Genomic DNA, 19,948 nt, shown 5'->3' with positions numbered 1-19,948 from the left:
CACCAACCAAAAACTACTGCGTAGAATTAATTGGAATTTTTCACACACAAGCCTTGCTATATGAGCTCTCAAAGCATATAAAAATTATACGGCTTAAATGTGAAGTTGGGTGCAAAAGAATACAATTAAATCCTCTGTCGGGAAAAAAGGAAATGACTTTCCGAACAACCCAATACAATGGGTACATTTCAGTTCTGGGCAATTTATGTAGTTGCTAAATTGCGCATTTAAGATTAAGGTAATCGTATGTGTGCTTAGGACTTTAAGGGGCTACTACGATTTACTTATACAGGGTGCAACAAAAAGTGTGGAGCTTTGAAGGTGTAGACTAGGTAACAATAAGAAATCGCATGGTGAGTACAACAGCGTGAGTAAGGGACAAAAAAGTTACAATCTGAAGCCAGTTTTGGTTGTGATTTGACCACGTGGGTTTACTACAACTAAATCTTTGAGTACAAATTGCGATATGGACTGAGCAGTTACATATGGGTTGAATGTAAACTAAACAATGTGGACAACGTCTAAAGTAAACACAAACAACAAATTACAAAACATCAACACACATACTTACACAACAAAAAATTGTTGGAAATTGAAGCCGCTTGCTAGATGACTGGCTTNACAAAAAAAATAATTATAGTACGTGGTTATATATCGAGTATCATACTTTGCTCCAGGACTAGGCCTGAGATATGGTCTAGTGCTTTGGACTACGGAAACTAGTTTAGTATATCTGTGACGGATAAAGCAGAGCTGAGGTCTTGGAGAGATTTGTGGGTGAGCAAACGCTAGCATGACACACTAACTTCGTTCACAAAAAAGAATAATTATATGACGTGGTTATAAATGATCGTCCTGGGATACTGATCATGATTCTTCGCTTTAGGCATATGTCTGAGTCAAGGTCTGGTGCTTTGGATTATGGAACCTTGTTTTGCATTTTTGTGACAGATAGATTTAAGCTACGATCTTGAAGAAGTTAGTGGGCGGACCGACCCTAGCATAGAACTGTAGCTTCGCTCACAAAAAAAATAATTATAGTGCGTGGTTGTAAATGAAGATAATCATATTTGATCGTCGGTGCTCTAGGACTAGGCATGAGTCATGGTCTGCTGCTTTGGACTACGGAAAATAGTTTAGTATATCTGTGACGGATAAAGTAGAGCTGAGGTCTTGCAGAGATTAGTGGATGGGCAAACCCTAGCACGATACCTTAGCGTCGCTCACAAAAAAAAATAATTATATGACGTGGTTATAAATGATTGCTGAAGCGTCTAAAACGAATTGCTTATTTTGCGGTCTGGTAGCTTTAATTCTATTGGTGCAATGTCGTCGTGCTACGAATTTCATGGTCATTAAGTACAATGGGCAGAAGACAGAAACAGTTGAGGTGAAGTACTCTATTAAAAAAGATCTATCGGTATTTAATTACACTTGGCAGGTCAGATGACACTTAGCGATGGGTAAGTGATGGAAGAAAATTATAGAAATTAATTTAACGGTAAAAGAGACTGACGATTTTATATGAATTCTTATTGCATAACGTAAAAATTAGGATTATACTTCTGTATACAATGGAGCAAATGGTAATCGTTACCACTTTTGACCAAAACGCCAAAAAGAATAATAGTTGTAGCGGGTTTGACACGTTAGTTTTTCTTAGCGTTGATCGTGCCCATTACAGAGCATCCTGAGGGACGTAATCAAATACTAATGCCCCTGGAACCTTGGACCGACACCTCAAGCGCCTGCCTCACCCAAAGTGAGGACTATGTATCGGATAGTAGTCCAGGTTGTCATGATCCGATACTTCAAGTACCTGCCACTGTGAAATACAGTCGCTGGTTGGGATGCTAGTGCTATGGCCTTCACGGCCCGATACCTCAAACGCCAGGAAACTAAACTTGGATCCTTATGCACGTGGAGCTACTAGTTCGATCTCCACGCCGACTGGTATAGCCACACAGTTGGTGGGCCTTCTTCTTAACGGACTCCATACAAAGCATATAAATGGCCAGAGCCTCCAAACCGCCACAGCGAAACTACGGCTACTAAGAGGCCGACGCCAATCGAGGGGTACCGGAAAGCCACGTCCCCGGTGGGGCCCCTTCTTTGGCTAGTTGTATCGGTCGAACTACACTTACCACCTGGTATGAGTAAAGGACGAGGTCACTTTCGTGGATCCTCTACCACAGATCCTGACTAACGTTCCGGCTTATACACAGATTTGTGGGATCGGTTACGGGTTATCTCAGTTTTAGGGGTAAACAGTGTGTGATTTACCTGTAGGCTGCTAAGAATACTAGGGTTCGGTACAAGGTTCCACCGAGTCGTCACCTCAAACGGCTGCACCACAGCTCGATAGGCGTTTGTACTAGCCTCAGATACTAGTCCGGCTTTTTTAGGTACGCATCCTGTCATGTCTCAGCGGTCTACCCTTTTACTCCTTGCGCCTTCATTTTGTCCGCCCCCATCTGTCTCTCTCTTAGCCCTGAAGAGCCTCTTCGCCCTACTTTCTCACTATGCATTAGAATGTATGTTCTCTTAGCAGCGTTAGTAACTGATAAACTGTATGAATGCATGAACAAACAACAATTTCTATTATTGTATAACGAAATTTACTTAAGTATATATATATAGATTAAATTAAATCATGGCATAATAAAAATGAAATAAAAATTTCGTCTGTTCGAGTTAAAAGAGAAATAACTTTAACTTTCCTGATAAAGTTCTTTCTATTACATAACAAAAAGGCGTATTACATAATTCTGTTATAAAATTAAACAAATCAGAAATTTAATGTTTTATATGGTATTATTTTATTCAAATATTGTTAATGCTATGTTGAGCATATAGCACCGCAATGTTAAAGTCAGAGAATTACATATTGACCACAATAATTGTAACGGTGTTATCCACAAGAGACCCTCCTTGTTGTGAATGTATTTATTTGATATTAGAAAATATTTCTAGCTACGTTAGATTTCTGCCTGATTTAAAAACCGTTACAACGAATCATTGTTGTTAAATCGATAACATAATAATTATGTAACAATAAAATTACCTATAACAATTTCTTTTTTTGTTGACATACTCTTTTATTTTTAAATATTTCCTGAACTGACATTGCATTTGCGGTTTTCCGTGACCCGATTTCCGAGATTTTATTTGTTCTGCGTTCAAATTATTAATTTGCGCTTTAAAGCAAGTACTAACTGTACCAACACAAAGAAAGACGTTCTATTTACGTTCTCCCACTTGAGCTCCTTTGCACAACAGCGCATTTCTGGTCAGTTTTTTTTTTCTAGCCATTTCCTTAGAAATTCCTTTTTGCATCAAGCAATAAAAGAACGTTACAACTTAAGTGCGGATGTAACGATGAAATTCACACCGGTCGTTAAATTGATTTGCACATATTTAAGTGATGTAGGTTAGTCGTATCAGTCGGTTTCTAAACAAATAAAAAGTCTGCTGCGATTTACTTATACAGGGCGCAACTAAAAGTGTGGATCTTTAGAGGCGTAAACTTGATACAATAAGAAATCGCATGGTGAGTACAATAGCTTGAATAAGGGACAATCTGAAGCCGACCCTTGTTGTGATTTGACCACGTAGGTGTACTACAGATAAATCTTTAAGTACAAATTGTGATGTGGACTGAGCAGTTACATATGGGTTGAATGTAAACTAAACAATGTCGGTTGTCCAACGTCTAAAGTAAGCACANCGGACAGACCCTAGCAGAGAATCCTAGCTTCGCTCACAAAAAAAAATAATTATAGTACGTGGTTATATATCGAGTATCATACTTTGCTCCAGGACTAGGCCTGAGATATGGTCTAGTGCTTTGGACTACGGAAACTAGTTTAGTATATCTGTGACGGATAAAGCAGAGCTGAGGTCTTGGAGAGATTTGTGGGTGAGCAAACGCTAGCATGACACACTAACTTCGTTCACAAAAAAGAATAATTATATGACGTGGTTATAAATGATCGTCCTGGGATACTGATCATGATTCTTCGCTTTAGGCATATGTCTGAGTCAAGGTCTGGTGCTTTGGATTATGGAACCTTGTTTTGCATTTTTGTGACAGATAGATTTAAGCTACGATCTTGAAGAAGTTAGTGGGCGGACCGACCCTAGCATAGAACTGTAGCTTCGCTCACAAAAAAAATAATTATAGTGCGTGGTTGTAAATGAAGATAATCATATTTGATCGTCGGTGCTCTAGGACTAGGCATGAGTCATGGTCTGCTGCTTTGGACTACGGAAAATAGTTTAGTATATCTGTGGCGGATAGAGTAGAGCTGAGGTCTTGCAGAGATTAGTGGATGGGCAAACCCTAGCACGATACCTTAGCGTCGCTCACAAAAAAAAATAATTATATGACGTGGTTATAAATGATCATACTGGGATATTGATCATGATTCTTCGCTTTAGGCATATGTCTGAGTCAAGGTCTGGTGCTTTGGATTATGGAACCTTGTTTTGCATTTTTGTGACAGATAGATTTAAGCTACGATCTTGAAGAAGTTAGTGGGCGGACCTACCCTAGCATAGAACTGTAGCTTCGCTCATAAAAAAAATAATTATAGTACGTGGTTATAGATGAAGATAATCATACTTGATCGTCGAATATCATCCTTTGCTCCAGGACTAGGCCTGAATCATAGTCTGCTGCTTTGGACTACGGAAAATAGCTTAGTATATCTGTGACGGATAAAGTAGAGCTGAGGTCTTGCAGAGATTAGTGGATGGGCAAACCCTAGCACGATACCTTAGCTTCGCTCACAAAAAAGGAATAATTATATGACGTGGTTATAAATGATCATACTGGGACATTGATTATGATTCTTTGCTTTAGGAATATTTCTAAGTCAAAGTCTGGTGCATTGGACTATGAAACCTAGTTTTGTATTTTTGTGACCGATACATTTGAGCTACGAGTTCGAAGAAATTAGTGGGTGGACCGACTCTAGCATAGAACCCTAGCTTCGCTCGCAAAAAAAAGATAATTACAGTACGTGGTTATAAATTAAAATAATCATACTGGAACGTCGAGCATCGTCCTTTGCTGCATGACTAGACCTGAGTCATGGTCTGGTACTTTGGACATCGACAACTAATTTAGTATTTTTGTGACAGGTAGAGCAGAGTTTTAGGTCTTGGGGAGATTAGTGGGTGGAACAACCTTAGCATGATTCCTAGCTTCGCTTACAAAATAGGGTACCTAATTACAGTTCGTGGTTATAAATGAAGATGGTCATACTGGAGCATCGAGCATCATTCTTCGCTTCGCGCGTTGGTCTGGTTACTTTCGACTGTGGATCCTAGTTTAGATTTTTTAACTCTCGATAATAGCACACGTGACAGTTCGGAATGGAAATTCTGTTAGGTTCTATCTAGTTTATCTCCTAATTTGCCCAAAATGTAATCAAGTGTACTTATTCTCATTCGCATACATTCTAAAAAACAATTGGAATCATTCGTTATGTCTTATAGAGATGATGAAATTCTCCTTGTTGGAAAGGTTTTTTTTTTTGCTGAGAGGATGTCTAGTACTTTTTCGTGGCTGGTTTGATTAATTGAAGGGAAATCCACATTAATTCGCCGTTTGCTTAGAATTGACCTAAAAGCTACAATAGCTTAAAAATGCATAAGATCGAGGCATCAGTATTTCCACACTTCTGCAAGGGTCGAAGGTTCCAGCTTTGGTCAGTATATTAGGTCCCTAGCGAGGTCCCAGCTATGTCCACACCCTTATCAGCGGTGGTTAACTTTTTTTAACTGGTGATCTGAGTTCGAGCTGAGGAGAACCTAATGGGGGACGGTGCAGTGATATCAAGCTAATGATGGCGAATTGGATTAAGACAGAATTTGAATTTTTATTGCTTGGAGAAAATTTTTGCAAATCTTTGTTAGCAATTGTTAAGTCTATTAGTACATCGCAATAATTTCCATCAACGTAGGTATTTTTATTCCGATAAATTCTGTTAATGGTTTTAGTAGACGTAACGATTTCTAAAGGTGCATTTGTAGCGGAGAGATAAGTGTAAGGGGGTTACATTATTACAAATTTTTATATTAACCTGAATCATGCCTTTCTTATGAATAATGAATAAATGTATCCATTGTCATCATCATAAGGTCGTCAGTCCTAATACTGATTGGACACGCACCTCCACTCTTTCCTATCCTGAGCTAATCTTCGCATTTCCCTAAAACTAGAACAACCCACCCCTTAACTATTTGCGAACAGTAATATAATCTAGGTATACCTTTAACCCCGTTTGTGCCTGTAATACGTCTCAGACTAGACCTTCATGCCTGAGAAGGTATCCTACTAACCTAACTCGTCTATTTCTTATTGACTTCCATAGAGTCCTCTATTATTTCTAATACCTCTTCATTTCTAACCTTCTCTATACACGGTATGTTCAGGTCAAGATGCACAACTGCGAAATATTCTTCAAGGTATTGAATAAATAATGGCGATAACCATTTTAAAATTTAGTGAAGTAGTTTTCGAAATGTTCTTGGGTTGACGAACAGATGGGTTTCAGATTTTAAGCTATCCATATATCATCCGAATTACTGACACTTATAAGGGCAAAAATTTATCCGTAGCCCTATTAACTTTACAATTTAAAATACCAATTTTCATGTCTACACATTTTCATTTTTTAAACCTACGCAAAGATACCGTTATCAAAAATTCACATCATAAAAATAATGTCACAAGGGTGTAACGATATGACATGGACGTTGATGGAATTCCTCGTTGGAGTATCATCTTCTGATGTAGGTACAGTACAGAACATTGAAAATAGATAGTGGTAAAAAATCAATTTACTTACACAATAGTAAAATATTCCTCTATTATATTTGTAAAATATACGCTTTGATTGAACGGTGAAATGGATAATGTTTACTAGTACTTTCTTCGAAATACGATGTATGCGATTTAATTCTAATGGTTCTATTAAAAATACAAACCTGTTTTTATCTTTGATTGTTCCTTTTTTTATGCCTTTTTCTTCCTTTATGGAAGCTGTATTGTATGCAAATAAATAAAAGTAAAACAAAAATACTGGTATGCAAAGGAAGAAATAGTAAAGAGCGAATATAAAGATAGGAGACGAAAGATTTGAAAAAGTGGCTGATTTTAGGTAGAGAAGTAAATATTAGGAAGGGAGTCAGACAAGGGTGCACACTGTTACCGATAGTTTTTAATCTATTCATCCAAAACGTGATCAACATCATTAAAGATAGCGAGAGATGGCGGTATTGACAAAACAGTATTGTATGGAATAAGTACATGAAAGTAAAATAAAAATACTGGTATGCAAGGGAAGAAAACGTAGGGAAAGAACGAATATAAAGATAGGAGAAAAATTAGTAGAAGTGGCTGATTTTAACTATCTAGGAAGTCAGGTAAGTCAGGACGGAAGGAGTAGAAGGGATGAAGCAGAGGATAGCGCAGGGTCGAGTCGCCTTCAATAAAAAGAAGCCATTTCTATGTTCGCGAACAGGTAATTTAGAAATTCGAAAAAGATTGTTAAAGGTGTATGTTTGGAGTACTGCGCTGTACGGGTGCGAAATATGGACGGTGGACGCGGCAGAAAAAAGGTTGGAAGCGTTCGAAATGTGGTGTTACAGGCGAATGATGACGATACCGTGGATAGAGAGGTTAGAAATGTTTACGAGAAAAGGTAAACACAAGAAATATATCGAAATAACAAATAATTTACTTTAGCAGTCAATAAATAATACAAATTAGAACAAACGACCTATCCCAATACAATCTTAATTACCAATATTCATTACGTAGGTTTCCTATTATACTTATTATTGTTGATGTTGGTCTTTTCTTTTTTTTCTGGTAGAATTACCCTGCACTGCCGAGTACTTTGCCTTAATATCCGGCACTTTTTTTAGAATTCTCTAGTTTTAACACATTCTAAACGTTCATTGTAACATGTGGAGTATGATTCGTTTCTACAAACATGATTTTTTCGATTCAAAATTTTATTTTTCAGAATTCGGAGAACAATGGCGATCCTCTTCTTAAAAAAATAAAGTTAATGATTGATTGTCTGTAAATATCCACCTTGACGATGTACACATGCGGTTGGGTTTGAAGGATGATTCATCGAAATTAATGGGTACATCTTGAAGGTTGTATTTATTTATCTATTAGATTAATTATGACGCTTTTACTATCTCATGTGACAACAAGGTGAAGCTGCCACTCCTATCACCACCTAATAATAACTTCAGTCTTCGCAATTAATAAGATATTGATTCCAGGAAAATATCGTATTTTCTTATTCACTAACATGAGAATTGATGCATTACAGAGAATTGTTGATTGGAATATTAGGTTTATGAAGGAATAGAGTAATAAGAAATAAAGATTCATGCTCGTTTTATAATTGTTGTCTTCACAATTTTGGTATTTTTTTAAACTCTCCTCTTAGGTATTAAGTTCTTCCATCACAATAAATATGACAAGGATATTTTGCTTCTAACAAAAAAGGTTATATTAAATTATTATTTTGTCAGAAGGTTTTTAATCAGTTTGCTAGAAAACTTCTGAGAAAGTTGGATAGTGGTGTAAAACAGAGCCGGGCAAACTCGGCTCTTTTGACTCCCGAGTGTTCCTCAGGTATAGTCAAGGAGCTCCTCATTGCTCCTGCGAGTGCGAGTGAGATGATTCTTTCCTTTTCTTATCCCTTCCATTTCGTAGATGAGTCCCCTCTTTCATAGCCGAACCCAATAGTATTGCGAACGTAGTCCGGTAGCTACCCCTGAGCTGCCGGACGATCATTAGAAAATTTTCGTAGGTATTATTTAAGTTGCAAGAGAGGCTTCGCTAGTTTACAGGATGAAAGGGCTTAATATGGGAGTGGAAGGGAGAAGAAAAAGGGAAAGCAATATGGGCCATTACTGCTTACTCTCTCGTACTCATTGAAGGGTATGCAGTGGCCCAAACTAACCTCAGGTAGCGATTTCTACGAAATTAAAGTGTGCCCAGCTCTGGTGTAAAACAACGCAATATGACATCCGTAGTCATAACTGTCAGTACATAGTATAAAACAAAGTCGCTTTCCCGCTGTCTGTCCCTATGTATGTTTAAATCTTTAAAACTACGCAACAGATTTTGATGCGGTTTTTTTTAAAAGATAGAGTGATTCAAGAGGAAGGTTTATATGTATAATACATGCATAATATAGTAGGAAAACACTGATAATTTTAGAGGTTTCTAATGTGATGTCGTAAATAAACACATTATTTGCGCTTACATTGCAAACGCTGGCTGAACCGTACGAGATAGATCAAAATAATGTACTACAATATTGTACATCTTTAAAGGGTCTATAAAAGTCCGCGATGGTATATGTCTATCTCTTAGGGATAACCCACAATAACCATTTTTTATCCTCTACTTTTTACGAGAAATAATGGTTTATTTACGAAGCGATTTTAAGCAATACAGCATTAATCTTTATCTAATTAAGTACCTTAAATACATTGTGCATTTAATATAGATCAATATGGCCCTTTAGAGCATGTAATTTAAATGAATATTTTCGAAGATATTAGAGATTTAAAATGCAGGGACATAGCAGTTGCAGCGGTATCGGCCCGTTTGTATTGTCTAATGACAAAAAAACTGTGAATGTAGTATATAAAGACATTCTGTAGTATATTTAGTATGTTCAGGGGGTATCTTTTGAAGATTTCCCCTTTTCGATAATAATCTAAACAAAACAAAAATATATTTAGTATCAGATTGCACCCGTGCGAAGCTGGGGCGGGTCACTAGTTTATGTATAAAACAATATCGCCTATACTCTGACTATTTAATAAAAGACTCAGCTACTAGTGTTGGTGGGTGATTGGGGAGAGGCAGTGTATAGATAAAGTTTCTCATTTCTATTTCTGATAGCAGGGACATAGTACGACAGCTGCAGTATCTCTTTTAATTACAAACTATTTTTGCAGCAACTTCTTAAGTTCCTTTCTGCACCATTTGAAATCTGTGGCCGAGATCAAGTTAATTATTTATTATTTGCATCCGTAATTAGTTGTCTTAATTAGACTGAGCTACTGTCGCGTTACTGATACCCAGTAGAGGAGATTAATTATGTGGATATTTCTTAATTTGGATTTTATTATGAACTTCATTAAAACCAATGGTGTATTTATTTGACACACTTATTGGATGAGAAATGTTGCACATTTTGTGATGAGATGAATTTCACAGTAACTTGCTTAAATTTATGGTAAAAAAAAGATAACCGCTTATCCAAGGGCACTTATACTTCAATGAAGTCATGTCCTCAAGATCCAGAATTGGTCATTTTTTACCCCTTATAAATAAGTCTTTACTTATTATGCGCTTTAGTCTGAGCAAACGGTTATAGTTATTGAAGTGAAACTTCCTTACGAACGGTTGGGTAAGTTCGTTTTCGTGCGAGTTGCTATGTAACGAAATCATGCAACGGATGTCCCCTCTCTACTCGGCCACGTAGTCGATTTCGTAGTGGGGATCGCTTAAGCCGTGAGCGCGCTTCAATGCAACGTTCGTTACAGGCAACTCCGGCATGTATAATGTAAAATTTAAATTCATAGTGTACAAATAATACCATTAAACCAATTCCCTAACCCCTATTCCGGTATATTTGAAGAAGTTTCACTTCAGTAGCGTGTTGTATAATTACACGTTGTATTTTTTTTGTCATTTCTGTTAATCGCGGTAATTAGGCTCTTAATTGCCCAATTTAAATGAGACTCGGGACTCGAATGTCTTAAATAATTTTCGTACTATATGTACTTACACAATTCTGCGGTTAATTAAATTACCAAGAGATAATTGTGGAGGTGAAATAAATTAGTGATACTCATAGTTCTTGTCTTTTAATTTCCCAATGTTCTTACGGACTGACCCACTTACGTTGTGCTGCGGAATTCTTGTAGTGGGCGTTGGATATGCTTTTACAATTATAAATACAAATGCATGTACATTTACATGCGTACACGCCTTTCCTATGTTAATTTTTGGCATGTATGAAGCAAGATTTACAAATTACACTTATAAGTGAATCAATGTTAAACTATATTGATGGTATTATTACATAGCTTTTGAATAATTCTGTTCAGTGACTGTAATGAAAGTCGACCTTATGAAAAAATCGAAATAAGCAAGTATAATTGGAGGGGGGAGTGTGGTATACAGGGTGTTTCACCTAAGGTGGTTTCGTCCGTAAACTTGTTATTATATATTTAATAAAAAAAATGTTTTTATAAAAGCGGTCCGGAATCATATGGTGCATCATCATCATAAGGTCGTCAGTCCTAAGACTGGTAGGACACGTACCTCAAATCTTTCCTATCCAAAGCTAAACTTAGCATTTTCCTAAAACAAGAACAACCCACATCCTTAACTATTTGCGAACAGTAATCTAACCTACGTCTACCTCTACCCTTCCTAACTCCTGTTTCTGCCTCTAATGTGTCTGTGACTAGACCTTCATGTCTGAGAAGGTGTCCTACTAACCTATCTCGCCTATTTCTTATTGACTTCCATAGAGTCCTCTTTTCTCCTATTCTTTCCAATACCTCTTTATTTCTAACCTTTTCTACCCACGTTATCCTCATCATCCGCCTATAACACCACAATGGTGCATATATAGAAAATATTTTCAGTCATACAAGGTGTTCAATTTCTTCTGAATACTACCTAAATTCTTTATTTTAAAGGGATCGCCCTATATATTTTTACATTTTTCGTTTCTCTGTTTAATTTGAGGTCGACTTTGTTAACAGCTCCCTCTACCTATCTCAACTAGTTTTTAGGATATTCAACTGTTTTTAAAAAAAAATACGCTTTCAGCTTTTTCAATGAGACTAAATAGTGTCTAAACAATAAAAGCTAAAAACCTGCGGTTTGTACAGTTCGTTTTAGTATGAATTACCATATTGTTTTTGCTATGGGCAAAATGTGTACGCTATTCAGAGCCGGAAATATCGAAACTTATATACTTTTGACAATCTTACGAGACGAATAAGTTTTTTTTTCATATGGAATGACCCATATTAAAAGATACCGTTCGATGCGAAATCAAAAACCATTTTGCTAATATAAAGACGGATAGAGTAGAGCTGAGGTCTTGCAGAGATTAGTGGGTGGGCAAACCCTAGCTTCGCTTAGGTACAAAAAAAGAATAATTATATGACGTGGTTATAAATTATCATATCATATCATATCATCATTCTTCGCTTTCCTCATACGTCTGAGTGAAGATGTTGTGTTTTGGATTATGGAACCTAGTTTTGTATTTTTGTGACAGATAGATTTTAGCTACGAGCTTAAAGAAATTAGTGGGTGGACCGACCTTGCATAGAACCCTAACTTCGTTCATAAAAAAAATAATTACAGTACGTGGTTATGAATGAAGTTAATCATACTGGAACGTCGAGCTTGCTCCAGGACTAGACCTGAGTCATGGTCTGTACTTTGGACATCGACAACTAAAAAACCATTTTGCTAATATAAAGTTTTGAGTATAAAATATTCGATTTTTTCTGGAAAACTGTTAGAGATAAATGCTTAATACCGTAAATCGTAGTGGAGTTATATGTCTGTTTTAGGTACAACCGGAAATATTGGCACTGTAAAAATAATTTTAGTAGTAGGAATTTGTGCTACTTTGGCTAAGGCCAAAATATAGAGTCATATTTCTATGGTATCTCGAGGTATGAACTATTTATGTGTGTAAATGTATGGGTAAATTTGTAGATATTGCATTAAGACCTTTAATAAACACGAAAATAATTAGTCACCTTGCGGTATTGTACTATTTCACAACCAACGGAATTATCCTAATGCGTCATAGAATTTATGCTAGTGGGTATTAAACTGACATGGAAAATTATACTATATTTGGGGTAGTCTGGTTTACTATGAAATACTAATCAGTAATTGAAGCCTTTTTATTGACAGTAGTAAAAAAAAGGACTACAAACGGAAGTAAAATTTAAATAGCTTTGTTTTTAATTTAACTGCTACTGTTTGGATTTTGGAATTTGAACGTACCAAAGTTTATTTTATAAATTTCTTATATTTAGTTGCTGATTTAACTATTCACAACTTTCGGTTGGACTACTTTAAAATATTGTTTGAAATAAGAAGGTCTTTTATTTACATGTATTTAATAAATTAATATCATGTTACCCTGTTAGACACAGCAGGATTTCGTCGTTTACTAACCTCAGCTAATAGGTTTTAGTGAGACTTTTAGAATGCGATATTTTACAAAATCCGTTCTCAGTGTTGCCCCTATGTAATAGTTGCCTTGTGGCGAACACTTGAATAGGAGGGAACTGAGGACAGAAAGAAGCCATTTTTACTTTTCAATATACTTTTGATGTCAGCTTACTGGAGGGTATGCTCATAAATATCTGTAGTTATCCTTAAAGAAATGCCATGACGAGATGCTTTCAAAATGAACCTTACAGAATTCTTTTTATTTCGCATTTATGAGGTTGCTATGTACTGCACATGTAGTATATTATAAAGTTCAAATATTATGTGGTCCAGTGGTCAGTTTTTTTATTTAGAGAAAGTCATTATCATCACCAACGTAGGGTCGGCAGTCATAAGACTCGTTGGACACGTACCTTCACTGTTTTTTTGTCCTGAGCATGTTCCTAAAACTAGAACATCCCACATCCTTAATTATCTAACCTCCTAGATATCGAAAATCAGCGGCTTCTTAAGGTTACTAACGGTAACTCCGCTTATTAATTTTTACGGAATATATATTAAGTATACAAATTGCACTTTTTTGTTGAACTTGGTTTGTCAATAAAGCATTCCAGTTGAAAAGCAGCCAATTAACTCAAATGTTTCTAAATACAAAAGAAAAAGTAAAAAACACCTTTACTTTTATTAATTTGAATAAATCACATAAACATGAACCGAATTTACTCGTTAATGGTGACATGTAACAGAAAATCGCTTATCTGCTTACAGAAGCTTTTAGATCGGTGACTGACGGACGTTTCCGAAGCCGATGAAATGTTTTCAGTGTTTGAATGCTACTGCTTTCGAACCGTGTTAATTTCCGTTTCCGGCTTCTTCCTACTCCGTTTGCCTTTCTGTGCGTACACCTACACAAATATAAACCATCATCACATGATCGACTGACTGGTTAGATACGTATTTCCACCCTTTTTATATCCTGAACCAATTTTTGTATTTCCCTAAAAGTAGAACCTGCTGCATTCCTAACTTTTTGCTGACAGTAATCTAATTTATAGATCTATTTATGTCCCTTTTTACTGTTACTCCTGCTTATAAAATGTCCCTAATCTACGTTCATGTCTCTCGTTTTCTTTAAATACACCCGAAAGTCTTTATTGTCTAAAACTCGAGAAAAGAAAGTTAGTTTTTATTAAGATATTTCAACTGTTTGGATTTATTTTACTTTACCAATTTTAGATCATCATGCATAGATACACACGTAAATTTTATTTTCTTTTATTTTACGGATGTTTGCTTTCTTGAGTTACCCACCAATTACAAACGTAGGATAAAATTGATACAGCAAAGAACACTCTTATGGACAACTTAGAATTCCAGTAGATGTGTCTGATATTTTCAATACGCCTTAGATTCCTTTGTGTAAAGCCACTGTTTCACGGTGCGTGGATTGCCAATCCACGCTCTATGTAATGAGTCTGGAGCGGTTAGGAGCACATAAGCGTATCGTAGCAGTTTCTTTGATTCATTTGCACGGCGGCGGCTAGCGCGTGGAATGTCGATCCACGTTCAATGCGCCGTAAAAAGCCCCTATTGCCAAACCACGTTCTGTGTAACGGGTTTGGCGCAGTCTGGGGCGGACAGGCGCGTCATAGTGGTTCCTTTGACTTCCTTTCACGGCGATGGAGGGCGCGTGGAGCGCCGATCCACGCTACATGCACCATGTAAAGCTTCTCCTACACAACGCGTGGATTGCTCCACGCTTTGTGTAACGGGTTCGACGCGGTCGGGACGCACAGGCGCATCCCAACAGTTTCCTTGATTTTTTTGCACGGCGGCGGCTAGCGCGTGGAATGCCGATTCGCGTTCCATGCGTCGTATAAAGCCCCTATTATAGGTCGCATGAATTGCCAATCCACGCTCTGTGTAACGGGTTCGGCGCGATCTGAATCGGACAGGGGTATCCTAACGGTATGGAGGCAGCGGGCGCGTGGAATGTCGATTCACGCTCCACGCGCCATGTAACATGGCCTTAACATGAGTTTGAGTAATTTAAAATAAATTTTTAATTTTATCATCCTGTATCTGTTCAGTATTCAATATTTTACTGAAGCATATCTGATTAATTTCGTGTCCTATTGGAAGCTGAATTATAGCTTTTAAATTGTTTCTAAATTAAGAGACTGTTTTTGTGTCTATTTCATTGATTCGAGATTCTTTGTCACGAACTGCTAAAAGCAGACGTTACTAAATTTACTTTCTATTCATTGAAAGTATACATATGTAGGCTGACTTGTTGTTTACCTTCATAATGCACATGCCTGTGTTATTACGTGTGTCTGTGGACGATTTAATGAAAGCTACCGGATGATATACATTTTAAGCGTCACTTTTCGCCGATTTGTAACAATGAATTTCATCCGGTTTTTGCCTTTTATTCGAATTGGAATTTCATTTGGAAAATTTAATTTAGACAATCAATGGGTGTCCATAAATAAATACATTTGTGCACTTCACGTAGACGCGTAAACGGGTATTTTATTTACACAATAGTACCTCATCGATGGAATACGGTAGTCACTGTATTTGACTTGTATTGACATGTCAATTTCCTTCTGTCGGGAGAGTCAATGTATGTTTTGCTTTTATTCAATTTCACCTGTCAGTTGTTGTTATTGCCTTGTATGTACCTACATACATGTATGAATTTCTTACATCCAGTATGTAATTATAATGAGAAAATTACTCGCAAATTGGACAAAAATTATCTTACTCTTAACTAATTAAATAGGATTTTTTTGAGAGCCCAACAAATAAATAATTATTATTAAAGAACAAAAATTTTATAGTCTGTGTTCGTTAAAATTGTCTACATGGTACATATATGTATAGTAGTACTGGTAGATAGCAGAATAATGAATAAATTAAAAAAAAAAACAGCAATTTAATAATAATATTCAGTAGCTAAACTAGTTCAATTCGTATTTGTAACTCAATTAAAAAGGTCATTATGACACCAAAGTCATATGAATTACTGTTCGTTTCACGAAGTTGGAGATATGCCCCTTCCCTTTATTAGGATGCGCCGTAGCATAATTCCAAATTCAATCATATTTGTCTGCGGAGCTCATTTCTCCACCAATCATCGAGCGAGAATTAGACAAAAGTGTACAGTACTATTTGCAAAATAATTATAGAAACTGCCTCGTTAAAATTTAAGAATATGCTTTATTTAAAATTTATATACATTTTTGTTTTAAGAAATTGCTAAACATCTTCGTCTAATACTGTACAGTTCTAGCCGATCTCCTAAGACCGCCCATAGAGAGCTCTGCTCGTTCAAGCTTGTTCCCACTGTTTCTGTCTTGCTCAAGCCTAGTGTGTATTCTTTCTATCTTTGCTCAGATTTCATCAAGGTCACAATTCTAAAAATTGAAATAGACTGTAACTGCTTAGTTTTCACTAAAACGTTCATCATCATAAGGTCGTTAGTCGACTTGTTGGACACGCATCTTCACTCTATCCTATCCTGACTAATCAGTCTGAACTATTTGCCAAGAGTTATCTAATCTAGATGTACCTTTTTTCCTTTTAGCTCCTGTTTCCTCTTCTGATATGTCTCTAACTATCCCTTCATGCCTGAGAAAGTATCCTACCAACTTATCTCGCCTATTTCGTATCGATTTGCGTAGTGATTTCTGCTGTCCTACTCTTTCCAATATCTCCTCATTTCTAACCTTGTCCTTCCACGGTATCCTCATCATTCGCCTGTAACACTACATTTAATATTTCCATAAACACTACATTTGTGTTATTATTGTAATAATATGTATTATTCTTTTTCTTGCAGGCGGTCCAGGATCTGAGCAAGGATATTTCGGTCCTTGGAGAAAGTGCAAACTTCTCTTGTATAATCGGGAACGTTGCGGGGAAGATGCGTCTCGGTTTAGGACTTCATGTAAGTAGTAATAGTTAAATTATTTATCATTAGGTACTTGCTATATAATTAAGTTTAGTGAAAAATCTCAAAGGGAACAGAAATACGTCGAAAATATTCTTAACATAACTAATACAAGACAATGCCAAAGTAAGGCCAAGCTAGTCATGAATTCTATTTAAATCGATTTTTTATTAATGTGTAACTGCTTAAACAAATTCCCTATAAATACCCTTAGGAAAACAAAATTGCTCCAACTGTACCTTTGTATCGTGGGACCTCCGGTAGGAACGAAAGTTCTTACATTATCCGACAAATATTTAATATGAATCTTTGTCAAGGTATTTTGTAAAAGAAAACTGACAAGTATCATCCATATGCATTTTGTAAGCGCTATATGCTGACAATATTTTGAAATGGCAATTTCAGGACTATCGGTTATTATTAACTGGCTAGCTTCCAAAGTCGAAAGCTTTTTAAAACGACTCCTACTGGATATATTCACCAGATTTACCTCTATCTATGCAGGCAATAAGTTAGGGAAAAAGGTGTCCTCTAACACTTTCAATTTTAGACCAGCGTTGGCACCTCTAGGTAAATTTTCGTAAATCTAGTTAATTTAAAGCTAGTTTAGAGAAAAGGGGGTTTTTATTTAATTTCATCATCATCATAAGGTCATCAGTCCTAAGACTGATTGGACACGTACCTCCACTCTTTTCTATCCTTCGCTAAACTTCGCATTTCCCTAAAACTACAACATCCTTAACTATTTGCGAACAGTGATCTAATCTGGGTCTACTTCTACCCCTCCTAACTTCTGTTTCTGCCTCTAATATGTCTCCGACTAGACCTTTTATGCCTAAGAAGGTATCCTACCAACCTATCTCGCCTACTTTTTATTGACTTTCATAGAGTCCTCTGTTCTCCTATTCTTTCTAATACCTCTTCATTTTTAACCTTTTTTACCCACGTTATCCTTACCATTCGCCTATAATACCACATTTCGAAGGCTCCTAACCTTTTTTTTTTCACCGCGCACACTGTCCATGTTTCTCACCCGTACAACGCCGCACCCCAAACATACACCTTTAACAACCTTTTTCGAATTAGTGACTTCTTTTTATTAAAGGCGACACGACCCTGCGCTATCCTCTGCTTGCTAGATGCTAATACTGCTATATTTATTTAATTTATAATATAATTTTTGTGCCAATGGGTTCTCGTTGTTTAAAAGCTACCTACTTGTACTGTTACTTGTACTAAATTCCTTTAAATACTTTTGAAAGGAACAAAGGCTTTCCTTTTTTTGTCATAGAAATCTTTAGAGATATAAAAAAATTTAGGTAAAAAATTAGGGAATAAAAGTAAATTCGTTTGGCAACGCTGATTTTTGCTGGTTAGCTTCTTTCCGCTGCAATATGCGAGAAGGATTTTTTTTCCAAAATAGCATCAAAATAAGAAAATAGTTTACGTATTGATTTAAGCAATGTTTTTGATTTATTTTTTCTTTATACAATACGTACCTGTTTTGTTTCAGGGGCTGTGTGGATATCCGGCGTGGTGGCTTGTTTTGGCGTTGCAATCTTGGGCGTGTATTGTTTTCTCAGCGTCTTGCAGCTAGCGATGATTAATTCAAAGGAAAAGGTAGTGATGAAATACAGTGCCTTAGTCATGGTGAAGACGGCCCTGAGTCTTCTTGCAGGTAAGCTGAATCGCAAATGAATTTTGAATATGCTAAATTTACTTTTACTTTTATACTGCATTAGGTAAATTGTGAGTTTAAGGAAATTATTTAACTGTGTTCTCGTATTTTTAATGAACATTCGTTTGCTAAGTTTAATTCATTTCCTTTATTCAAAACATTTAAAAATAAAACTTTACAGAACTTGTCGAAATAATAATAAAATATAATCTTACTTCTGTTAAATGTACAATTGTATACGTGTGAGTACCTACAATAATATACACATTATTTATATCTCGTTAGCGGAATCACCCAAAAAACAAAAACTTATTTTTGAATTTCTTTTTCTGGTATTATTTCAAGAGAAGATACTCAGTGAAAAGAACCTCATCTAAACGTAAAAATTTGCGCTTTTTTGAATCTAAGATTAAAGTATTCCAGTCGATTTGACATTAAATGATGTGACGATCAAGGTTAAGGTCAAATTGTAGGTCATTATCTGATGTTCCCCTTCGAATCCAACAACCTTTGTAGAGATTACTTTTAAATTGATGCGTCGCTCGCCTGATTCAGTAATCAATCGAATTGGTAATTTGATATGACAGCTTATCTGCTGTAGAATCTAGGAAATGGGGTGATTTACTAGTTACATCACATATTCATTTAGAAAATGATCGAATTGGTATCATATTTTCTAGATAACTTGTAGTAATTGGAGACTATAGATCCCGGGAAGTAGGTATGTTGATCTGCTAGACAGATGCTAGATCACATATTCGTCTCAGAATTCAGAAAATGATCTGATGACATTATATTTTGTAGATAATTTGTAACAAAAAATAATTTTGTAGAGCTTGCTATTCGCTATGTGCAAAAGTTACTGTGGCGCTGTCTGTGGCCAATTTTCAAACTTCTCAGTGAGAAAAATACGTTTAAGCTAAATTAAATACATTTAAAATAAAATCGTTTTGTTGGAAAAATATCATAATATTTAAACTAGTCAAGGAGGAGTGGTTATATAATAATAATAATAATGAATAAAATTATTCGAACTAGG

At 36.1% G+C, this 19,948-nt stretch overlaps 1 protein-coding gene across 1 annotated transcript in view; it reads left to right on the top strand.

Moving 5' to 3' along the window:
- The window catches only part of LOC108739743, a 97,937-nt gene that overhangs the window by 30,436 nt on the left and 47,553 nt on the right, over window positions 1-19,948 (top strand). The window contains exons 2-3 of the mRNA XM_025980200.1: window positions 17,121-17,228; window positions 18,745-18,909. Coding sequence (XP_025835985.1) covers window positions 17,121-17,228; window positions 18,745-18,909 — 273 coding nt within the window. The remainder of the gene's footprint in view (window positions 1-17,120; window positions 17,229-18,744; window positions 18,910-19,948) is intronic.

The sequence above is a fragment of the Agrilus planipennis genome, unplaced genomic scaffold, assembly GCF_000699045.2.
Source record: "Agrilus planipennis isolate EAB-ADULT unplaced genomic scaffold, Apla_2.0 scaffold252, whole genome shotgun sequence".
NCBI lineage: Eukaryota > Metazoa > Arthropoda > Insecta > Coleoptera > Buprestidae > Agrilus > Agrilus planipennis.
The sequence above is the reverse complement of the archived record's forward strand: the minus strand, read 5'-3'. Positions and strand labels throughout refer to the sequence as shown.